The sequence below is a fragment of the Schistocerca americana genome, chromosome 6, assembly GCF_021461395.2.
Source record: "Schistocerca americana isolate TAMUIC-IGC-003095 chromosome 6, iqSchAmer2.1, whole genome shotgun sequence".
NCBI classification, from domain to species: Eukaryota; Metazoa; Arthropoda; class Insecta; order Orthoptera; family Acrididae; genus Schistocerca; species Schistocerca americana.
This window is the reverse complement of record NC_060124.1, coordinates 583,663,417-583,689,713: the sequence shown is the minus strand read 5'-3', so window position 1 is coordinate 583,689,713 and position 26,297 is coordinate 583,663,417. Positions and strand designations below refer to the sequence as shown.

Sequence of the window (26,297 nt, the reverse complement as noted above, 5' to 3'; positions counted from 1 at the left end):
CTTGGGCCCCCTGATCTGTGTACCTGCGCTGGCAGCCACTTCCGTGGACTACTGTGTGTGCCTGAGCTCTCCACTCGGCCATCCTCGCCCTGGCCTGAGTATTTCTGGAACCACGGTGGTTGTGACAGTCTTGCAGTTAGTGTGATCACCAACATTACAAATAAACACAGGATATCGGGATACTTATTCCATAGCTTTGAATCTGGAGATGATTTGCTCAACAGACCTAATGTACACCGAAACTGCTTACGCTGGTAGCATGTAACTCCCTCATCAAAGGCTTTCTTTCATTTCCAATTAGTTCTTGAGAATCGTCATAAGGTCTCAGTATATGTCTGTGTTTTATTTGGCATACTGATACTTAATTATGAGATTTTTGTACACAACTTACGATGTAAATGCTGTAGAATCCATAACGACCAAACGTTGACATTTGTCTGTACTGGTGCAATAATTTTCCCACAAACAACCTTCAAGGGAAGTGTCTGGATGCCAAGACACACTTTTGAAGTTAATCAGTATATTCCGAGAGCATTAACCCAATAAATTATCCCCAAGGAAACTTCAAAATAAAAAATTCAAGTCTGAATTCTTTAATATGGGATGCAGTTGTTATTGTACAGTAGAAATGAACAATGATTTATAACTTTTGCTTAAGAAGTAGATAAGGAAATTTTCAAGTTTCTAAACTACCTATTTCCTTTACCTACCTTTACCTACCTTTAATTCCTAATGACCTTCTGGGCTTCAGAAACAGGCGAGTGTGTGCAACTGACCAACATGTGCCGAGACGCCCTTTCCAAGCGTAGGCCTAGAATTTTTTCACAACTCCAGTGTCTGGGAAATAGGACAGCAATCCATTACTGAATATTACTAGAAAATTGTAGCCTGGGTTGTGATAGAAGATATTTATTTAAGCGACGACTAGTTTCGGGCAAAGCCTATTTTCAAACAACCATGTCAAACAGGAATGTGATAAACGCATTATAATTGTTAATAAAACCATAGAATATCAATAGCTCTCCATCTTCTATGGTTTTATTAACAGCTATAATGTGGTTGTCACAGTCTTTGTTTTACATGGTGGTTTGAAAATGGGATTCGCTCAAAACTAGTCGCCGCTTAAATAAATATCTTTTACCACGACCCATTCTTCAATTTTGTACTAATAATAATGCTAGAATTTTTTGTTTAATTAATGATATTTGCACTAAGTTTAAGGTTTAACTCCTACCAAGAAGTTATGGAAGAATCCATAAATTTGTACAAAGTTTTTATTTTTGCACCTTCTATATGAACATTTGAAGCATCCAGTCTGTGTTTGACAGCATAGACTGAATGTTCACGTGTTCGTACATAAGGTGTTTGTTGTCATCAGAGTATTTCATCTGGAGAGGTTCTTCAAGCTCAGATAATTTGCTCCCCCCCCCCCCCCCCCCCCCCCCAGCCCACAGTTATATTTCCCATCCTTCTTTCTCATCCAGGCTTTGAACCAGCAATGATGAAGTTATAAATATATTTTTTTTAATTTTTGCAATTATTTTTAAATTTTTAAGTAATTTTTTTCAGAAGTAAGGGATTCATTTCATCTTCCAACTGTAGAAACTTGGCTAAAAGTTCTTCTTTGTATGGTATGTTTCAAAACATGGGTCAATGCACAAAGGTACATTGCATGTTTTGCATTCATATTTCATTCCTTGACGCACGTTCTGTTTCGAGCCGACTGCACATCTATGCCATAGCCCATGTTTCTTGGACTGGCCACTTGGAATGACATGTGGAAAGTGCCTCACAGTAAAGCGAAGAGGATTCTCGTCATCAGAGTGTCTTCCTTTCCTATCTCTTCTCTGTTCTGTAGCAAATTTTTCCACAATTTCTTGTACCAGACATAAATGAAAATCTGCTAATGATATTTTGCTCCCTGTCACTGATCTGTGAAGAGTGTGAGCTTTCAAAACACAAAGGACCACAATATGAAAAATAAACTTTTTGTACCATTTAACAGATTTACACACAGATGCAACAGAGCTTAATAGCATATCGGAGTGGTCTACTGCTCCCATATTTGCATTGTAATCAACAACACATTGCGGCTTCATTACTTTTTCGCAAGTCGTCCTGTTTGTCTTTCCCATGTTACGCATTTCTGTAGTTTAACTATATATGATGGTAGTATCTGTTCCCAAAAGAACAGTTACCGTGGATGACCATGCAGCTTTGCTAGAAATGAAATGATAATTAAATAGACACCCTAGCTGCAAGCAGGCGTTGATATCCTTCATTGGGGACATGTTGAAAATTGTGTGCCCCGACTGGGACTCGAACCCGGGATCTCCTGCTTATATGGCAGACGCTCTATCCATCTGAGCCACTGCGGGCACAGAGGATAGTGCGTTTGCAGGGACTTATCCCTTGCACGCTCCCCGTGAGATCCACATTCCCAACATGTCCACAACACTACCGTCATATATAGTTAAAAATATGGGTTCCCGGCCTTTGACCTTCTTGTGTGAATGCACACGCTATGCCCGAACTCGTACGGGACTTGGTAGATTAATCTGCCACGAGTAATGAGTATGATGGGCAAACATCTATTAGGCGCACTACGAATGTAGTGTTGTGGACATGTTGGGAATGTGGATCTCACGGGGAGCGTGCAAGGAATAAGTCCCTGCAGATGCACTATCCTTTGTGCCCGCGGTGGCTCAGATGGATAGAGCGTCTGCCATGTAAGCAGGAGATCCCGGGTTCGAGTCCCGGTCGGGGCACACATTTTCAACATGTCCCCAATGAAGGGTATCAACGCCTGCTTGCAGCTAGGTTGTCTATTTAATTATCATTTCATTTCTGTAGTGTTGCAGGTACTCAGCATGAACACTTCTCTCTTGTCGCACCACTGGATGGCAAGCATTGCGTCAGTTGACATAAACTCAACTTCTCCTCATTTCAGTTTCTTTTGTAGCTTCAGAAAGTTGTGCCTGTTCCTACATACAGTACTGCATGCTGCTGTTCTCTGGCTGTGAAGCCAGAGGAACAAGGTTAGACTTGTATACCAATTGTCGACATACAGAGTATATCCACGTTCAAGGTATGGCTTCATTAGTGTTGCCACAATGTCACCAGATTTTCCCAAATTATGGACGTCAATTTCTGTTGTTGTGCCTGTGTATACAATGAAATCCAAGATGTATCCAGTTTTACAGTCGCACAACATGAATATTTTGAGTCCAAATCTACTTCGTTTCAAAGGAATGTATTGTTTAAAAGATAATCAACCTTTGAACAATAACAGGCTTTCATCGACACAGAACTGTGTCAATTATTTTCCTAATTTTAAAAAAACTGTCATCTCCACGATTGGCTGAGTTGTCACTAAAATGCAACATTCTCAAAAGTAACATAAAACGGTCACGGGACATAACTTTGCCAAAAGTTGGAGTACTCAGAAGTACATCTCTGGACCAATATTCCTTTATTCTCAACTTTTTAACACGAGCCATGAGAAGGCAAATACCAATGAAGCTATACATTTCCTCAAAACCTGTATCTTTCCAGGTGGATAGTTGAGAATGAACTGATTCTGACTGATTTGCCATGGTGAAAGTGAAAAATCAGTTCATTTCAAGAGCTGTAAATTTCAACAGATATTCTGATAGAAAAAGGGTGGAATGCTCGAATCAGGCACTAGTTGGCAATTATGTCCTGAAGATGAGTCATCAAATGCATGAAGTGCTGGACTGAAATCACATTTTTGCCAATCAAATTTCTCATTCTCACCATGGTGTGGCTTTTACGAATCGATTCATCTTCACCTTCAGAATCTGAAGAATAACTGTACTGGCGAGCTCTACTAGGTGAAGTACGTGGGGGTGTATTACTACGAGATTCTTCTGATGAATCTTCATCGTCACTACATTCATTGAAGATGCCACACTCACTGTCACTGTCACTCCTTGTCAGTATCTCCAGTATCTCTTCATCAGTGCAACAACACTGATGTGCCATTTGCCTGTGAAACTCAAAAGTGACAGCACTCTAAACATCCTGATGAAACAGCAGATAGCTAAACGACACCACACGAGCAGAATGGAGAAAATCACACGAACCAGCCAGCACGAGTGTCGAACAGCAACTGTGAAATCCATAGCAGAGTGTTTCCCAGATAGCAGGGACAGCAGCACAGAACAATAAATAGGGTACATCCATCCCAGGGAGTGCACAGGGTAAAAGAACTTGCGATGGGCCAGCATGCAGCCCTGAGTGGCTACTGACGTCTGCAGGCCCACAGGCAGTGGAACCGGCTGCAATATAAGCCATCATTAGGACTCAAGTACCGGCCAGGTCGCGCGGTGAATGCCATCTGCAGGGCCAATGGGAAAGCCCACTTCAGCGGCAAACAATGTCCGCAGGCCCCACGGCTAGGTGGAGCACCACAGCATATCACATCTGAGGTACTCAAAGGGTTAAATGAGGCTAGCTTTGCTGTTGAATTAGCTAAACTTTTTTGACACGTGTTGAATTCGACTTACTTTTTGCTCAGTGACCAGTTCTCTGAACAGAGAGATGGGGTTCTCAACTGTTGTTGCCAATCTGCTTATGGAAGAGTATGAGAAATGTGCCCTACAGCCAGTGGCATTGAAATCTGCATGTGTTTTAGGTAAGCTGATAACACTTTTGTTGTTTTTCCTCATGGCAGTGGGAAATTGCACAGATTTCTGGAACATCTCATTTAAATCCCTCCAAATATTCACTTTATGATGGAGGTAGAAAAGGATGGCTGCCTACACTTCCTTGATGTGTTAGTCATGAGGAAGGATAATGGTACATTGGCACATGCAATTTATAGAAACCCAGCTCTTACTGATATGTATCTTCAGGCTAATAGTTGTCACCATTTGACTCAGTGTGGAGGGGTATTTTGTATTTTGATTCATAGTGCCCCTTGTCATCTCACACCCATAAACTTTGTCAGTTGATTTGGCCCACAATTGATGTTAGCTTTTGCCAGAATAAATGTAGTGAGCTTCCCTCTGCCCCTTCCCATGAACCATGGACTGTGCCATTGGTGGGACCATGGACCATGCCTCAGTGATACAGATATCTGCCTACATAGGTGTAACCACGATGGAAGTGTATCTGTTGAGAGACTAGGCAAACATGTTGTTCCTGGAGAGGGGCAGCAGTCATTTCAGCAGCTGCTCAGGCAACAGTCTGGACAATTGGATGTTGCCTTGCTGTGCTGGTACTGTGAATGGCTGACAGCAAGGCGAAATTACAGCCTTAATTTACCCAAGGGCATGCAGTTCTACTATATTGTCAAATGTATGAGACATGTGATATATCCTCAGACTTCAGGAAGACTATAATAATTCCAAGGAAAGCATGTGCTGACAGGTGTTAATATTACCAAACTATAAGTTTAATAAGTCGTGGTTGCAAACTGCTATCATGAATTCTTTACAGAAGAATGGAAAAACTGGTAGAAGCTGACCTTCAGGAAGATCAGTCAGGATTCTGGAGAAATGTAGCAACACATGAGGCAATACTTATCCTATGACTTCTCTTAGAAGATAGGTTAAGGAAAGGCAAATCTATGTTTACAACTTTTGTAGACTTAGATAAAGCTTTTGACAATGCTGACTGGAATACTCTCTTTCAAATTCTGAAGGTAACAGGGATAAAATACATGAAGCAAAAGGCTATTTACAACTTGTACAGAAGCTGGATGACAGTTGTAAAAATCGTGGGACATGAAAGGGGATCAGTGATTGAGAAGGGAGTGAGAGAAGGTGTAGTCTATCCCTGATGTTATTCGGTCTGTGCATTGAGCACGTAGGAAAGGAAACCAAGAAAAATTTAGGGTAGGAATTAAAGTTCAGGGAGAAGAAATAAAAACTTTGATGTTTAGCGATGGCATTGTAATTCTGTCATAGACAGCATAGGACTGGGAAGAGCAGTTGAATAGAATGGACAGTGTCTTGAAAGGAGGATATAAGATGAACATCAACAAAAGTGAAACAAGGATAATGGAATGTAGCTGAATTAAATCAGGTGATGTTGAGAGAATCAGATTAGGAAACAAGACACTTAAAGTAGTAGATGAGTTCTGCTATTTGGGCAGCAAAATAACTGATGATCACCGAAGTAGACATGATATAAAATGTTGATTGGCAATGACAAGAAAAGTGTTTGTGAAGAAGAGACATTTGTCAACTTCAAATATAGATTAAGTTGTCAGGAAGTGATTTCTGTATGGCACATAGCCATGTATGAAAGTGAAACATGGTTTATAAACAGTTTAGACAAGAAGGGAATAGAAGCTTTTGGAATGTGGTGCTACAGAAGAATGCTGAAGATGAGACTGGTAGATCACATAACTAATGAGGAGGTACTGAATAGAATGAGGGAGAAAAGAAATTTGTGTTGCAACCTGACTAGATGAAGCGACCGGTTGATAGGACACATTCTAAGACATCAAGGAATCATCAATTTAGTCAAAACTTTCTAAAGCCAAGATTGGATAAATATTTCTTTATTTACAAACAATTGGTTTTGAGAGACTTTGCTGTCATCTTCAGGCCTTCAGAAATTTATATTATAAAATGTGTTCATTTTGAGTTGGTTCTCATGTCAACTCGACAACTTGACATGAGGTCCAACTCGAAATGAACACATTTTATAACATAAATTTTTGAAGACCTAAGATGACAGCAAAATCTGTCATAACTGGTTGTTTGTAAATAAAGAAATATTGATGCGATCTTGGCTTTTGAAAGTTTTACCATGTAAAACAGATATCTCAGCACGAGAAAATACAGTCTCAATTTAGTATTGGAGGGAAGTGTGTGTGTGTGTGTGTGTGTGGGGTGGGGGGGGGGGTGGGGGGGGGGGGGAGGGGGGGGGTGTAAAAAACAGAGGGAAACCGAGAGATAAAGGATGCAGTTGTTATTAGGAGAGAACAGAGTAGCATGGAGAATTGCATCAAGCTAGTCTTCATACTGAAGACCATAACAATAACAATGTAGTGAAAGACTGATCATACGTACATTGCACTATCAACCAACTATAAAATAGTTGAGTCATGAGAATAATGAGGCAGTACCTAAGTCTGCAGCTTATTTACCCTACACAGGCAGTATTGCCAATAATACTGGTCATATTCTGAGGAGACACAGTGTGAAGTGTCAACCACCATTTAAGATTAGGGCCGTTTTAGAGTCTGTGAAGGATGATCTTGGTTTGTGTAAAGCAGATGTCTACCATACCCCTGCAGTTGTGGTTTCTTCCACCTTGGTTTGATCACCAGCACTGTAGGGGACCAGTATATCAAAAACATCACACTTACAGCAACTAAGACAAACCTGCAATTGCAGAACATTGCCTTTGTACCTCTCAACTATTGGAATATAATGACACAGAGATTCTGGTGTGCACACGTGTCTACTAGGATAGTGTTCACAAGGAATCTGTTGACATTTAAGTAGCAAGTGACCTTACAAATAGAGACAGAGCTTTTATGCTTAAATTCTGCTGGAAATCCTGCTCTCTCCCTGGTCCAATAACAAAGGGACTTCTCATCTGTTGTTGGCTAATATTTCATTATTGATGAAATCTGACACTGATAATCTTTGATTTTGTGAAAACTCTAGTTGTGCCTTGAAAACAATTGTGTGTTTACCAGTTGAAATACTGGCAATTGTCAAGGATGTATTCCAGTAATTCTTTTGAACAATTGAAATGCAGGGAAAAGATCAAGTGTCACATTAAAATACAGGCATTTCTGCCAAGGGGATCAATTAAACAAAAGCAAAATTATAACTATTTTAGATTTTGTTGAAGCCCTGTGTACATTGTCAACATTTCATTTTCAAACATTTTTAAAAATCTATCAATTTGAATTGAAATGGTTGATTAAGTCATTAAACATCACAATATTGTTTGGGGAACATTTGAAGTTGGAAGCTTGGAACATTATTTATGTCCTCATGGCCTTCTTTTAGTGCTCAATCTGTGGATTGGGTGCTATCAGTCTGATGGGCACCAGATCTCCAGTCTTCACATCTTTCTACCTTCTTCTTTATTTTTGTGTTACCAGTTAAAGTTGACGTCTTGTATAATTTGATCTGTGTACTTTACTCATATTTTTAATATAGTTCTTGCCATACCTGTTTATTATTGTGTTTTTGGAGCCCATTGTGTGTCAATGAAGGACCAATAATCTGAACTCTTCCTTGTTCAATAGTGTTCCGTAAACAACTCTCCCCTCCCACTTATTTAAGGACTTCATCATTCATAATCTTTCCAGTCCATTTGATTGCTGTGCCTCTACATGTAACACCACATCTCAAAAGAAACCATTCCTTTTCTTTCCTCTGTGGCCAGAGTCCAGATCCACAGCTGTACATCATCACATTCTAAGCATGTGCTTTCAAAAACCTTTTCCTGATTTCCAAGCTGTTAAATTTTCATATTAATTTGTTTTTCTTTTTATTGAAAGCACCTTTTGCCTCACCAGTTCTGCTTCTTATTTCTTCTTTGCTTCTTTCATTTCTAGTGATCATGCTTCTAAAATAATTAAATGAATCAACATGTTGCAGTATCTTCTTACATACATATATTTGGGCTGCATCTTATCCTTCATCACAAACCATTACATTTATTTTCTATATATTGGTTTTCATATTATATAATTTTCCTTAAATTTTACCCATTTTATTTCATTTGGTTCTTTTTCACTTTCATGAAAACAGCTATTTTAACAGCACAGTTATCCTTCTTCTATGTATTACTACACCTATCTCCAAACATTCTGAGTGTTTTTTCCAATACCTTCTCCATGTATAGATTGAAAATAATTAATTAGGATAGTGTACTTCCTCACTAGATTGCTTTCCAAATGTGTGCTTCTTTTTGTGTTGAGTGCCAGCCAATAAGAACTGTTTCATGTTTTGTAAAGGTTCTACATCAATTACAGATCACTGTAGGCTATTTCTGCTTTCTTCAGTACCTCGAACATTTTCTTCCATTTCACATGGTACTGAATAATACTTCTTCAGAGAGTTTTGTCGTTAAACTGTTATTGATAGGGTTTATTGCAGGTGTTTAGGCTGATTTGCATTATTGTGAGTGCCTGATGATTTGATGATGATGATGGTGGGGCTACTGATCATTGGAAGTTGTTAATTTCCACAGGCAGACTGATTTTGTTGCTATGGACTCTACATTTAATTGATGCATGTATAAGTTGTTCACATTTTTATGTTTACTTGTGAACAGTCAACCCAACTCTGTGAAAACACAAAAAATTGATCAGTTTTATGTTTCTTCGTGCTATAATCAATTTTTGCTATTATATTTTGTTTCATTTTATTTGCTTTTTATTGCTCCTTGTTTTCCACCCATTTATGAAGATTGCCATTTTTGTTGTGAGTACACATGAAATGTGTCAAATTTAAAGATTCTCTCTCTGTTTGGATTAGTTAAAGTATACTTTCAATCATATTTGCTTAGGGCAGTGGCCAGTTCCATGTTCACTTATTGAATGTAAGGCCATATGTAGCATCCAAGTACTAACAAGATGACCATCTTCCACCACTTCCATGCAGCTTAAAAAAGTTCACGCATACTATTATGTCTTTTTCCTCGATATATCTTATCAAAACACGAAATGTGTTTCTTTAATTTTGTATTTTCTTTTAGCTTTTCTCCCTCCACAGGTCCAGAAACAGCCACTCATTTTTACTTGTATGTGTTGTAATACTGTACAGACACATCAGTAATAACACCAACCAAATTTTATTTTGCTTCCACATGAAGAGATCCACAATAACATTGAATAAAGTATAGACCAGCACAAAGTCTTGTAACTATAGAACACATCAGTATAGAATCTTGTAGGTCAGCATGCAATAAGCAAATAAATGTAAGTGAAGCTGGGGACCTAGCTTGCCGGGCTTATATTGGGCTTTTGTGTACACGGAACAGCACTTGCTGCACTGTCTGTCATGCTGTGAGCCAACCTCTTTAGGCCAGCTGTGGATGCGCTTTTATCACATGCTGTTTGATTATGTGTGCTCACACTGTAGGGTTACGACACTCCTTCCCCCTTTGGAAGTGTTCACTATGGAGATGTCCATGTCTCTATCTGAGGGGGATGATTACTGGAGCACATGTTGTGCCATCACAGGAGAATATGATATGAAATGACACAGGTGCAGTCAGACATAGTGGTCACTCCCCCACCAAAGAACATAAAGAAGCACTGGTGATGACAGTGCTGTATCCATGTTAAACATGGAGAGGTGCTCAGTGATAGAGGCAGCAGAGAAGATGGAAGTGGTGACAGCAGCAGGGGCTGCAGGGACGGAGATGGTCCGGTGCCTGACTACTTCACCCAGCAGTGGTGGCACCCAGAGTGAAGACAACACTGGAGCTGGAGGAGGCGTGGACTGCACCATGGGGGGCAGTGCAAATGGTGCACCACAGGGGTCAGTGCAGATGGTGGAGGCATCTGTGGGGGCGGAGATCTCTCTGGTGTGTAGTGGTCACACGTGGATGGAGCCAATCATAATGCTGTGAAACTGAGCCATTGGCAGTGCAAACAGTGCAGAGGCAGCAGTCTCGGCAGTGACCGATGACTACTGGTATCCATTTAGGGCACTGGCCAAACCCACAACCCAGACAACAGAACCCGGATGAATTGCTGCGAGGTGGGTGGCCAGGTGTCAGCTGGTGCAGATGAAGCAGCATATGGGGCTGGGGCTGTGAAGCAGCTCCACTGGGCTACAGTGGCTGACTGGAATGAATCTATTTGAACTCAAAAACTGATCGAGGGCTTCGTTGGGAGAACATTGAGTGATATATTTTTTTATCTGTGTTTTGAATGCCCGGGCCAGCTGTTCTGCCTCTCCATTGGCCTGGGGATAAAAGGGAGTGACCGTAACATTCAGAACGCCACACTTTGTATAAATATCTTCAAAATCTTGAGACACAAATTGTGGCCCATTGTCCGTCACACGTGTATACAGCAATCCTTCTAAGGAAAAAAATCTTTGGGAGGGCCATGACTGTAGCTGCTGTGGATGCTTCCAGACAGCAGACCACATAAGGAAATTTTGAGAAAGTGTCAGCTACAATAGGCCAAAAGGAGTAAAAGAAAGACACACAAAATCAGCAAGAATATGATCCTAGGGACACTGGAGAATGGGCACAGGGAAAGAGAGACCAATGATGCCACTTGTTGGGTAGTGGTCTGCGGGCAGGTCATTACAACACACATTATCTCATTGTCAATGCCCAGCCAAACCACGTGGTGAGAGGCCAGCAACTTTGAATGAGACACACCCAAATGGTCCAGGTGGAGCAGGTGCATGATGTCCTGCCATGGGTGCATACTCTTCAGTAGCGAACAGTAACACACCATCAAGAACTGAGAGGTGGTTGTGGAGAGCATAATAATTAAAAAATGGATCCGATACTTGACCTGACAGTTTAACTGGCCATCCGTGATGGACAAATTGAACAACCTGATGTAAGACAGGATCGGATGTGACAGCTGCCGAAATCCAAGAACTGGTAATGGGAAAACCATCCACAGTGGTTTGGGCTTCAGTGTTTAAATAGGAGCACAACAGTTCATCCTGATCAAATACTGGATCAGGGACAGATGGCAGTTGAGAAAGAAGATCCGCATTTAGCGTGTTGTACTGTGAGTTGAAAACAAATCTCATAGTTATAGGGGGATGAAAACAGAGCCCAGCATTACTGATGGGCTGCTCTGTCCAGTAAAGCTGCCAAAGGATTGCAAAGAGAAACCAAAGGTTTATGGTCACTAAGCACATGACCACACAATAATTCAAAAGTGAAATAGAAATGGCTAACAAAATTGTGATTGTCCATGTTACATTTCAAACTGGTGGCCTGCAGCACTGTGAACAAGGCACAGAGGTTCCACAGATGTTCATCTATTGAGGAAACTGAAACCACAGTATTGTCCAGGTAGTTAATATGCTCCAGAACAGAGGCCCTGAGTTGCTCCAAAAGCCATCAGTAAATGGCAGGATGCCCGAGTGGGGTATTCACTGTAAGGACATATTTGGAATTGTAATGCAGAGGCAGGTGGAAGTAGGCTTCTGACAATTCTACTTTGAAAGAATATTGGCCTCTGGAAAGCCATGCTCAAAATTCATCTGGATACGCCGAGGGATAGATATCAATAATAGACTGTGAACTTACAGATACTTTAAAATCACCACAGAGCCAAAGATTGTCATTAGGTCTTTCGACAATTATCAATGAAGCAAACCAATCACCAGAGGAGACAGGTATGATAATATCCGAAGATGTAAGTCGATCTAGTTTGACTTGCTCCTGTAAAGCTGCTGGGACCGGGTGGGCACAAACAAAATGTGGCCGCACCGTTGATTTCATTGTGATGTGAGCCTTGATAGCAGTATCAATCACTAAACCTTCTGAAAACAGAGAGGAGTATTCTGAGCAGAGCACATCAAGTTTCTGGTACGGAACTTGATCCAATACCAGATGCATTTCATCAAAAATAGAGAACCGAAAATTTTTTAAGGCATTTACCCCAAATAAGTTTCCAGTGTGGGCATCATGCACTACTAGAAAGGTCAGAGACCAAACAACTGCTCTGTATGCTATGGAACTAGAAAACAGTCCTGATATGGCTATTTGTTGTTTGTTGTAAGTCACCAACTGAGGAATGACAGAAGACAATGCCAGTAATCCTAAATCCACATAGGTTTGGGAATTTTAATAAAGTTATTGCCACAGCTGCGTACACTTGTACAGTAACTGAAACTGTGGCACAGCCAGGAGACACTGGCCGAGGGCATCGACGGTGAGTTGTCAAAAACCACAAAAGTCAACAACAGCGATGAACGAACAATGAGACAACGTGACAAAATGATAAGTCCATAGTGGGAACCAAATCGAGAGCCTTACATAGCAGTATCAAAAACTAAACAGTACTGCATATAATGAACAAATGAGAGCAGAGTCAGAACAGGACTGAAGTCCAGGTTCTTGCGCTGCGAGCTTTATAGCATGGCAGCGGGCGCCAGTACACTGTGTGTCAGGCCCAGTCTGTGCCTAGTGCTGAGGCAGTGACAGCAGTGCTTGCAAATACTAGTTGTGCCACCTAGCAGCTGTCATGTGTGTCTGTGTGTTCTGGCAGACTTTTGAACTCATTGGGCCTGAATACCAGAATTTGCATTTTTAACACCTTGTCCATCACACACACTTCAGTGGAGAATTTGTTTGGGGCTACCATCATCTGAGAAACACTTTTCACACCCATTTTCGTGTCTGATGAAAGAGGTTGAGTGTTGCACAGAGGTGCAATATCTCACTTTTTCTTACAGTGGTTGGATGTCACCCAGCACTTCGGACATGCGCCCTGCTCATGTTGAACAAAACGATAAGGGCACAACAGGAGAGGAGCACGCGGCCACTGTTACGATGCTGACTGCTGTTGCTGTTTAGCACTGCATTGCCCCACATGGTGTGGAGACCACAGTCGTGTGGCCATGACATCATCTCTCCATCCTGGTGAGATAACCAATGGCAACCGAGGAGGAGAAGAAGCTATGGTGGTTACTTCACACCATGCTTCTGTCCAATTTCCTGCTGTTCTAGATACATCCAAACATTGAGCAATGTTCAGAACATCTGTGCAAGAGGGATTTTCACATTGTAAAGTGCATTCACAAACTTCTCTATTATGGGCCAGGGGTATTATAGCATCACAAACCGTCGAATCAGCATACGAGTCCTGGTGGACCTCAGTAATGAACTGGCAATGACGGCTAAGCCCATGAAGTTCTGCTACCTGCTGTCTGAGCTCTCTATGACTGTTGCAGCTGCTTTTGACAATGGTAAATCTTAATGTGAGCAGCAGTAACATATGTTTGCAATGATAATTAGAAGGCAACTGAGAACATTCCACCAATAGAGAGACAAGCAGGTTCCTGAAGAGGAGCCAGCTGACACAAAAGCCAATAAACACAAGAAGAAATCAGTGATAAAAATAAAGCCTTACATAAACTGGGGTCGATGATTGGAAAAACTTGAAAATGTTGTAGAAAGCATTTTTCATGTGCTGTGTCCCAATCCTCCACCAAATCATCATACAGAGGAAATTGTGGGAGTTTCATCAATGGTGATGGAACCTGGCATGACAGCGAGGCTGCCACATTGTGTATGGCCGTAGTGAGAACCTGTTGCTGGTTGGTGAGAGCTCACTGTTGTTCAACAAGAGATCGAAGAACTTGTTCCACTGACATGTTGGCTGTACATCGAACCAGTGAAATGAAACACACAGAGTGGAATACTGCATTCATCACCAAGTATGTTCTAACACTGTACAGACACAGTATCACAACTGACACAAATAAAATTTATTCTACTTCCACATGAAGAGAGCCACAATAACAGTGAATGAAGTGCAAAATAGTACAAAGTCTCATAACTGCATAACACATAAATATACAGTCTTATAGGTGAGCATACAATAAGCAAGTAAACATAAGTGAGACTGAGAGCCTAGCTCACCAAGCTCTTATCGGGCTGTCATGCACACGGCACAGCACTTGCTGCGCCATCTGTCCTGGTTGCAAGGTGACCTCTCCGGGCCAGCCGTGGAGGCAATGGAATTGCACACTATATGGTTACATATGCTGTCACTATAGGGTTACGACAGTATGAATTCAGTCCTTGTAACTTTTTGTGTCTTACTCTTAATACTGCAGAATGATTTGTGTTTATTAGGTTACTGTTTCTTCCATAATCTTCTTTTTTATGTGACTGATGCAGCATTTTCATGTTAATGAAGAAACTTGTTTACACATCTGAAAACTCAATACATGAATCTTTTGTTTCTGTTTGTGTTCTATCAATCTTGCTTCGATTAGTTCAGCAGTTGATAAGTGTTATACATTGTTTATATTGATAATATTTGTAAGTATGAGATTGTATGAATTGTCATAATTTCTCTTTATTGGCAAGATATAAAGAAGATAGATTTGCTACATTGAATGTAAACCTGAAATTATTTTAAGGAAAAGTTAAATTTAATTTTTCTATGTTGCGCAGGATTATATGTGCAGTTAATGACACTTGTAAACTCTCCTGCAACAGTTTATCTGATTAACTTTTATGCATATATATTGCTCATTCATTTTTTTCAGGGAACGGTTCAGAAGAACAGAAGATGTTAAGGATGACTCTGATGATGGTATGTACATAGAAGATATATAGAGCAGAAAATTTCCAAAATGAAATTTCTGAAAGAAACTCTTCCACTATTTAGGAATTAGGAAATATGAACATGTTAACTTAAGAATCCAGATGTACTTCCAGCCAGAAAGGAAGAAAGAAAGAAAGAAGGGTTGGAGGGGATGGTGTTATTCCTGGACGCAGTAACAAAGTCACATAAGAATCAAAGAATACACATGAGAATTGGGCAAAATGGAAGTTTAAGTAATATGCTGACAATTGGCAAGATGCGATAACCTGGGAGCTTAGTTAGGTGCATAGTTATTTACATGTTCTGTCAATCATAAGTGCAAAAATGCTGCATCATCTATAGAACATGGCAGTAGGTTTATGTTTGCTCATACATAGCATTCAAGATTTAATGGCTATCCACATCCAGCAATATTCAGTATTATGTCTTTTCTTTTCCCATTACCCTGTTATTATGAATAGTCATGTATCCACCTTGTACAGAAGTGAATGAAGTGTATTTTTTCTAACTTACCAGAAAACAAGCAATTTTTTATATTCCATTTATCATTTCTTCTGTTGTTACACTTTTATTGGGTTTGATTTTGAGTACTTTGTAGGGACATGAAGTCAACAAGTTAACAATAAGGGATAACAGATTAAAACAGCAAGAGAGGCCATAAAATATATGAATCAAAAATGTGGCTTTATTGAAAGGAAATTTCACTTGAGAAAACTATAAAATTATGAGACAGAATTGCTAGGCAATGCTTATCTTCAGCAAACAACAAGTTTAGTACTGCTGTGTAATGTGCGGACCTTTTGAAAGCATACTGCATGCAGGATAGATCATTCATTGAAAACTCATGAAACTAAATAGAATTTTTGTAATTAGATTAATTTTCCTTGGAGGACCATCTATTGGAAGTAATTTCTGCATTCACCCTTAAATTATTATTATTATTATTGCACATTTTTGCCTCCAGGACAGTGGTTAACTTGAATTTTACATGATTATTCATTTTCCTGGTTTCCTTCTTCTTTTTCTCTTCCCAAAACCTCTTCATTCTTTGGCTGTGTTCTTTTTTCCTTTTCTCTGTCCATATTTTGCCTGTTTTCTTCCCTTCTTTTATTTCAGATTTCATGTTCATAATCATGTTTCTGAACTTGTCTCTTGTCTTATATTTCAATACTGACCCATGCTTGTTTTAGGTCTTCTTGTATTTCTTGTAACCAGTTGGTTTTTTGATTGAACTGTTTACTACAACAAAAATCCTCTTTGTGTGTCTGTTGTTATTCTTCTATGTATGTTTTCATAGAATGTTAGTCGGCATTTTCTGATCATGTCTGTGAGCCTGTCTGTGGATTCACATAATTCTTTGGTTGGTCTCCTCGTCCATATATCAATGCTCTGATCGTGGTCGTTTCTGATGCGTAGAGTACTTCTGGTAATACAACCGTATAGTAGTGCCTGAGTTTGGCCTGTCTTGAAATATTTCTTTTATTGTAGTGTTTCCACATCAGTTTGTATGTTTTCTGAAGTTTTTTTGTTCTTTCTGTGTTGGATGCCTTGTTTGATCCTCCTATTTTTACAAATTCCCCAAGATACTTGAATTTTTCCACTCTGTTAATCTTTCCATATTTTGTGTCGATGGCTTGGTTGTTATGTTCTTTCTTTCTATGCATTGCATTTTGTCTCTTGATATCTGTAGAACTGTTTTGGAGAGACTTCACGTAAGTATTATAGTGCTTTGTGTCTATTGTTGCTGAGTATTGTCAGGTCATCTGCAAATGCTAGGCATTTTATGATCATCTTGTTTGGACATGTTCTTCCTAACGGAATTCCTTTTACTTTTTCTTCCCATAATTTTGTCCAAGACAGTGTTGAATAATAGCAGCGAGAGACCATTTCCTTGTTTGCAGCAGCCACATCAGTTGCTACCTTGCACTCAAGCCATTTGCACCGTGAGCATCGGGCAGTGTGACTCCACCGATCATAATGTTGTAAGCTTTGTTGTTCATTTTCTGTATTTGTTTTACAGAACTCGTGTCCAGCATTTCTCATTTTCTTGAATCTTCTCAATGAAACATTCCTCACTGTCTCTAGGGTTGGATGTATTTTTGTTTGGTTTTCATTGTTTTTCGATGTACTTCATATTTCAGTCTTTGTCCTACTGCAAGGTGGCATTTTGCCACATTACTCGGAATTGTGGATGCATTTTGTAAAACACTGTGATAGGACTGTCTCACATTAGTCTCTTTTCTACAATATATTCAAAGTTAATCACATTTACCGGCTATCATTGATCTGTAGCTTTCCACTGTTCCTTTTTCTTTAATTAAACAATCAGTTAGGTGACAAAACACCTGTAAAGAGAAGAATGCCAATGCCTTCATGGTCCAGGGACAGAAGATTGACAGATGAATGTAGCTTCCTGTTTGATAGGGAAACAGTGATAGGAAGTACATACCCCAGTCTAGCAGACAGTTACAGCTGAAGCTTTCAGAACAATTAGCTCCTTCCTCATGGTGGAGAGGGGGGTTCATTGGGGAAGGTGAAAAAGGAGGAGCTCACTCATATCCAAGGATGAGACAGATCCACCTGTCACAACTATCACTCAATAGTATTGTAATAACCTTGTTTACATTCAGTGCCAGTAGATCACTACTTTTTTACATTAGATAAATTTTCTGCTACTGCTATGCTATTAGCATTTCTTATTATATAGTTCATGACAGTTAATCAAACAATGGAAAAACCAGGATGGAATAATGATAATATTATGAAAAGGATAGATTGCTACCATAAAGTGATGTTGAGTTGCAGAAAGGCACAACAAAAGGTGTGCTAAACAAGTAAGCTTGCAAACAAAAGGCCTTCTTCTTGAGTAGACAACACATGCGCGCACACACACACACACACACACACACACACACACACACACACACACACACACGTGATTACTGTCTCTAGTTGGCCTCAGCAGCTAGAGACATGTCATGTGTATGTGAGTTGTGTTTGCATGAATGAGTGTGTGTTTTGTCTACTCCAGAAGAAGGCCTTTTGGCTGAAAACATAAAAGAGGTTGTCTGCAGTGGAGTCCCATGAACAACAATGTGTACTGAATGCCATGATACAAAACACTTGCATCTCCTCTGTCTTCACATTCACCACAGACTGATATCTATCCTGCCTTACAGACCTGAGCTACACATTTCCTGATTAGATGTGGATGTCCAACAACTTGTGGCCTACTCATAGTTTCACTGTCATTAAGCCACACTCCAAGATGCTCAGGACAGTAGCATGTGAACAGTCTATCAGCTTTGCCATTTCTGAGATGCTCATTCCCATGCGGTTTGCCATAAGAGGCTGCTCTTTGTCAAAGTTGGTTTTTGGCAGTAGATGTCCCCATTTGTGGCCAGTATCATCACTAGAATGATTCTGCATGTGTCTCTTCTCTACTTATATGCTTCCCTTACCATGGCTAGACTACAGGCTTTCATGGCAGGTGTTTGCTTTATTGCTGATATTTGTTTTATGGTCATAAGGTTGTGGTCTGAGGCATAATTCTCTGCCTAATGTTTTCTCTTACACTGCTGGAGACATCATTAGGGGCTTTAATGACTCAAAAAGCTGTTACAGACTCAAAAAAGCTCAGCAAGCCAAACTGTTTACAAGTATCCACGAAATAGTCAGTTCACGACATCATCAGGCTGCTGCCTGAGACTGCAGAGTCACACCAACATATACTGTGGACTTCGTAGTGGGGAAGAGTTGGCACTGTTTGTTTCATTTAGCACTAAGGTGCCCAACTTGTCTAATTTCATTCCAAATTTCAGAACTTTTTTGAGTCTATAACAGCTTTCTGAGTCATTAAGGCATCTGATAATGTCTTCAGCAGCAGAAAACAAAACATTTGGCTGAGAATTATGTCTTAGACCATGACCATATGCCCATAAATCAAATATCAGTAATAAGGGTCTTATGGCCATTTATTGCTTGTTTCACATTACGTGAACCAAAAAGTTTGCTCCTGTTTCTGACCAGAACTGAGATATTACCTTCATGAGATGCTCTCTGATTAGCTGGACTAGGTAATATTAAGATAAGGTATTTAGAACAACATCACAGAATCCTTGTCACAACCACCTGCCCTAATCACTTGAGTCTCACAGTCCGTTCTGGGAAGCTGAAAACACCTTCTAACAATGTAGTAAAATCAGGAAATTCACACAAGACCTTCTTCAGAGGTTCTCTCTGATGTTCTGACAGTAAGGCCCATGAAGCAAAGGGTCTATAAAAGCAAGTACACACAGAATATGTTTGAAATGTTTCTTCAACATTTACCAACACTTACACCAGACAGAAGTAGGATTGTGCAGTTTGATTCAAAATTACCCCAAAGATGCAAGTTTGAGGAGGACTTAATCTATTTCAGTGAATTCTTGGAAACTCATATATGTTAAACTATTTCTGGAAGATATGTAATGATTTTTACAAATTGATGTTATATTACCTCATAGTTTATCATTTTTTTGGCTCCTCCTTTCCTGACGTTGAAATTGCACTGAAGATTTTTCTCATTCTTGTGGTTAAAACTTGCTGTGATAAACTTTTATTTTTAATCAAGAACAAAGTAAGAAACAGCATGGGGCAAATAAGGCTTAATTCCTTCTCTCTGCTGCAGGATGTATGAGACAAGCAAAATACTCTCAGACTTTAAAGGAATGTAATAATTCTAATTTCAAACAAAGTAGCTGCTGACCATTGTGAATGCTGTCAAACCATCAGTTTAATGAGTCATGGTTGCAAAATTTTGGCACAAATTATTTGCGTAAGAAAAAACTGGTAGAAGCTGACTCAGAGAAGATCAATTTGGGTTCTGGAGAAATGAAGGAAAACCCGGGGCAATAGCGACCCTGTAATTTATCCTAGAAGATAGGGTGAAGAAAGGTAAACCTACATTTGCTGTAATTGTAGATTCAGAAAAAAACTTTTTATAATGCTGACTGGAATACATTATTTAAAATTCTGAAGGTGGCTGGTATAAAATTCAAGTACTAAAATCTTACCTTCAACTTGTACAGAACCCAGACTACAGTTATAAGAGTCGGTGAGAGACATGAAAGAAAGGCCATAATTGAGGGGGAGGGGGGGGGGGGGGGGAGGTGAGATAGGGTTGCAGCCTATCTCCAATATTATTTAATCTGTACATTGACCAAGTGCTAAAGCAAACCAAAGAGAAGTTTGGAAAGAGAATTAAAGTTCATGGAGAAGAAATAAACCTTTAAGGTTTGCCAGTGAAATTATAATGGCAAAGGATTTGAAAGAACAGTTGAACGGAATGGACAGTGTATTGAAAAGAAGTGGGTAATGGAGTGTAATTGAATTATACCAAGTACTGCTGAGGGAATTAGATTAAAAAACGAGAAAATATGAGTATTAGTTGAGTTTTGGAATTTGGACAGTGAAATAACTGATGAAGCTGAAGTAGATTGGCAATACCAAGAACAGCATTTCTGAAAAAGAGGAATTTATTAACATTAAATATGAATTTAACTGTTAGGGAATCTTTTCTGAAGGTGCTTGTCTGGAGTGTGTAACCTTGTATAGAAGTGAAGCATGGACAACAAGTAGTTCTGCTCAGATAAGGAGAAGACAGAAGCTTTTGAAATATGATACTATATAAGAACACTGAATATTAGTTGGTTAGATCAAATAGCAAATGAGAAGGTAGTGACTCAGATTGGGGGCAAAGGAACTGGTAGTACAGCTTTATTAAAACAAGAAACTGGTTGATAGAACACATCCTGAGACATCAAGGAATTGTCAATTTGGTAATGGAAGGATGGATTAATGGAGAGTTGCGTCACAGTAGTCTTCAGACTGAAGTCCTCAACAGGAACAACTTGCTCAAGAAAATGAACAGCTCAACACTAACCAATGAGTATGTGATTGCTAGGTCTTGTAAATTTAAATAAAATCTGATGAGTGTATGTATCGTTTGTAATGTTTTATACATTTCTGTAGTAAAAAATGTATGTAACAGACAATATGGAATCTTGTATCAATCTTATTGATTATCTCAGTAAATTGTGTGTGTTGATTAGAGCTTCCTAGTCAAAGCATGAAGTTAAGCTACTGTTCTAGGTCTTATGTTCAAAACCACGGTCACTCATCTGAAAGTGCAATAGATGTGTGTGTGCATATGTTGGTAAGTTTTACAATGTCTTTAGATACTGTGTTGTCCCAATGGATGACATAGAAATAAACATCCCTGGTGCTGAAAAGCAATTGAAGCAGCCGAAAAGAAATAGGGTTCCAGACCGTGATGGAATCCCAGTTCTGTTTTAGGAGCCATCCATAAATTATCTTTCATGAATTTCATGGTTTCTGGAGATTCCCCCCCCCCCCCCCCCCCCCTCCCCCTCACCCCACTTCTTCTTGTCACAGGTGGTCACATTTGTGTGATCTGCTTCTCCCCTGGAGTCACGTAACGTATTTTGCACTTTTTAGAAATTATTAGAAATTATTAAATTAAAACAGTAGTCCAAAAATTATTCATGTGTTTCTATGCAAAATATTTTGATTTTCATAAAATTAAGAATAAATCAAACGTTTTGGAAAATTTACAAAACATAACAAATGAAACAAATTACACAAAATTTAATCATCTTGTGTTCAAGGACTTTGAGCCATTCCTTTATATTATTTATGATTGCCATAGCAGTCACTTTTTTCTTGATTTGGCTGTTAGGAACATTCAGTGTGTCCACATCATCTTCATCCAACCATATAGCATCATCATTGTTTATCAAAGAACTTCCCTAACAAGTCTAGTTGCAATCCTTTGAGGAGGAATCTTTGGGCAAAAACTGTTGTTGGCTCTAATATGAATGCATGTGTTGGGAGTGGCTTTGTATGATGAAAAATATGTTCCACACATCATACGGGATTTGATACACATGTGATGACCCATAGAGATCCAAAGATAGCTATAGTGACAGCAGAGCAAATTTACCTTCGAAGTCTTCATTTACTATGTGTGCGTACATACCCAACTTTAGTCTGAAACCCCTCTCATAATAATTGCCACAGGCTAGATCATCGCACAGCGCAACAAGCAACACCCTTACATTTTACAATTTGTAAAAAGTATTATGATTCATGTACGTGATTTGCGTACCAAGTATTGTCATTTTTCAATGTCCGAGCCTGTATGATATTCAGTCTGGTATCTGTTGGCCCAAAGTACTTGGCAACCACAGGAAAATCGTCAATAGCCAATTGGCTTAAAATATTAGCCAACATGGTGTCTGCACTCTCAAAATTCTGTTTTTCTAGCTCCAATTTTGTAGTTCTATTACTGAAATCAAGATCTGAACCAAAACTTTTTTAACACACACCAGTAAGTTCACAACTAACAGGCAATGTTCGTCATTCCACTTTGTTAAATACACTTCCTCCTGGAGCATTTGTGTCAATATGAATAGCACCCATGTCAAAATCTTTGAAACGATGTACAGCTGAAACTCACTTGTTTTGTGGATTTTCATCAGGGCCACCATAACAAGTGAAAATGAACACGCCTTTTACAAAACCTTCAGTTCTCATTAAGTTTTCAAATGCAGGTAATTCAGAAAGTATGTCTGTGTCACGAGTCTCTACAATAGAGGAAGAATTTTTTCCGCTATGATTCGCTTTGAATGTAGGCCCAGAGTGTGTCAGCTAAAGATTGCAGGTTTACTGCAATACCTACATATACAGAGGTAATAAGCATATGTTTCTCAGTGACCAAGAAAACATGATCCAGTAATTTTACACGGTAGTGAAGGTGCATTAATATTGGTGCTTGAGTATTTGCTGTAATACCTATTGGTACACGTGTTTGTCATTTATAGATAAAATGAACACCGACCATGGTCCCAGACTGCAGCCAAGGATTAAGGTTTCTTATAATAATGCCAACTATCTCTGCAGATGATGAAGAAATTGATGAAATGTGTGATGAGATAAAAGAAATTATTCAGGTAGTGAAGGGAGACGAAAATTTAATAGTCATGGGTGACTGGAATTCGAGAGTAGGAAAAGGGAGAGAAAGAAACATAGTAGGTGAATATGGATTGGGGCTAAGAAATGAAAGAGGAAGCCACCTGGTAGAGTTTTGCACAGAGCATAACTTAATCATAGCTAACACTTGGTTCAAGAATCATGAAAGAAGGTTGTATACATGGAAGAATCCTGGAGATACTAAAAGGTATCAGATAGATTATATAATGGTAAGACAGAGATTTAGGAACCAGGTTTTAAATTGTAAGACATTTCCAGGGGCAGCTGTGGACTCTCACCACAATTTATTGGTTATGAACTGTAGATTGAAACTGAAGAAACTGCAAAAAGGTGGGAATTTAAGGAGATGGGACCTGGATAAACTGACTAAACCAGAGGTTGTACAGAGTTTCAGGGAGAGCATAAGGAAACAATTGTCACAAATGGGGGAAAGAAATACAGTAGAAGAAGAATGGGTAGTTGTGAGGGATGAAGTAGTGAAGGCAGCAGATGTTCAAGTAGGTAAAAAGACGAGGGCTACTAGAAATCCTTGGGTAACAGAAGAAATATTGAATTTAATTGATGAAAGGAGAAAATATAAAAATTCAGTAAATGAAGCAGACAAAAAGGAATAGAAACGTCTCAAAAATGAGATCGACAGGAAGTGCAAACTGGCTAAGCAGGGATGGCTAGAGGACAAATGTAAGCCTGTAGAGGCTTATTTCACTAGGGGTACGATAGATACTGCCTACAGGAAAATTAAAGAGACCTTTGGAGAAAAGAGAACCACTTGTATGAATATCAAGAGCTCAGATGGAAACCCAGTACTAAGCAAAGAAGGGAAAGCAGAAAGGTGGAAGGAGTATATAGAGGGTCTATACAAGGGCGATGTACTTGAGGACAATATTATGGAAATGGAAGAGGATGTAGATGAAGATGAAATGGGAGATACGATACTGTGTGAAGAGTTTGACAGAGCACTGAAAGACCTGAGTCGAAACAAGGCCCTGGGAGTAGACAACATTCCATTAGAACTACTGACGGCCTTGGGAGAGCCAGTCCTGACAAAGCTCTACCATCTGGTGAGCAAGATGTATGAGACAGGTGAATTACCCTCAGACTTCAAGAAGAATATAATAATTCCAATCCCAAAGAAAGCAGGTGTTGACAGATGTGAAAATTACCGAGCTATCAGTTTAATAAGTCACAGCTGCAAAATACTAACGCGAATTCTTTACAGACGAATGGAAAAACTGGTAGAATCTGGCCTCGGGGAAGATCAGTTTGGATTCCGTAGAAATGTTGGAACATGTGAGGCAATACTGACCTTACAACTTATCTTAGAAGAAAGATTAAGGAAAGGCAAACCTACGTTTCTAGCATTTTTAGACTTAGGGAAAGCTTTTGACAATATTGACTGGAATACTCTCTTTCAAATTCTAAAGGTGGCAGGGGTAAAATACAGGGAGCGAAAGGCTATTTACAATTTGTACAGAGGCCAGATGGCAGTTATAAGAGTCGAGGGAAATGAAAGGGAAGCAGTGGTTGGGAAGGGAGTGAGACAGGGTTGTAGCCTGTCCCCGATGTTATTCAATCTGTATATTGAGCAAGCAGTAAAGGAAACAAAAGAAAAATTCGGAGTAGGTATAAAAACCCATGGAGAAGAAATAAAAACTTTGAGGTTCGCCGATGACATAGTAATTCTGTCAGATACAGTGAAGGACTTGGAAGAGCAGTTGAACGGAATGGACAGTGTCTTGAAAGGAGGATATAAGATGAACATCAACAAAATCAAAATGAGGATAATGGAATGTAGTCGAATTAAGTCTGGTGATGCTGAGGGAATTAGATTATGAAATGAGATGCTTAAAGTAGTAAAGGAGTTTTGCTATTTGAAGAGCAAAATAACTGATGATGGTCGAAGTAGAGAGGATATAAAATGTAGACTGGCAATGGGAATTTGCCATCTGTATTTTTACATGAAATGTAGAGACTGGTTTCCGCAGTTTAACAGAAATATTTACCATGTGATTTTTTCCTTCCTCTGTGCTGATTTGTCTGGGAACGTGTCTTAAATAATATCCCGATCGATTGGGGGTAGGCCTATAGCCTCGTTTACATAGTTCGGCTTGTAAGTCATCCAATTTTTTTGCAGCACCCTGTAATTTCAGTGCAATCATCAGCTGCATCATCATAAACTGCAATCTCTTTTATAACAATTTTATTCCTAGAAGTGTTCCGACTAGTCTTTGATATAGGTACTGTTTGAGGTAACTGGCTTCATCTTTGTTGCATACTAAAATCTTTAGTGTCTTCTGGTATGCCACATATGCTTTATTCCCGCAATTAAAAGTAAGCATTTAAAATGTTGAATAGAAGCATTTCACACAATTTGTGTACTAAATCATCCTGAAGAATCCGGCTACATGATAGTGAATACTTTACTGAAATCGACCCACCACCTTCTGAGAGTACTTCCAACAGATAGACAGAGTGATGTGGTTGCTGATTTTGTTTTGTCATAAGCAGTGTGCAACAAGTAAATGTAACTGACTGGGTTGTTTAGTTTTTCAATTTGCCACAGAAAAATAAATATATTTGTTGCAGTGGAGAATGAAATGTTAAAATTGTGAAACTCAAACTTACTTTTACACCCACAGGCTAAAATTTGTGAAAAAAATCTTTTAAGTGTCACCTTCAATCTTGTCACTACTTTTCAAACTTCACCATTAGGTGTTAGCTTCGTCTTGTATACTTTGTTTATTTCTTTCAGCACAAACTACTCTGTATATTTAATATCGTTTGCAGGATGAACAGAAAGTATAATATTGTCGCAGAAGAAACCGAGCAGTGCAGTCGCCGTAGTGTAGTGGTTATGATACTAGGTTGTTGCATGGAGGATCGTGAGTTCAAAACTAACCTGAACTAAAACATTTTAATTTCCTTATTTGGTTCCAATAAATTCTAGAAGTATCCACAAATGGCAAGAATCATTGTA

General features: G+C 39.3%; 1 protein-coding gene and 1 non-coding gene across 3 annotated transcripts in view; both read left to right on the top strand.

Annotated features, from left to right (window-relative positions):
- The window catches only part of LOC124619208 (intraflagellar transport protein 43 homolog), a 117,468-nt gene that overhangs the window by 72,298 nt on the left and 18,873 nt on the right, over positions 1-26,297 (top strand). For both annotated transcript variants that reach the window (XM_047145427.1, XM_047145426.1), the window contains exon 5: positions 15,210-15,256. In XM_047145427.1, the coding sequence (XP_047001383.1) occupies positions 15,210-15,256 (47 nt within the window). The remainder of the gene's footprint in view (positions 1-15,209; positions 15,257-26,297) is intronic.
- Positions 2,694-2,768, top strand: Trnat-ugu. The gene has a single exon. It is a non-coding gene; the product is annotated as a tRNA-Thr (tRNA).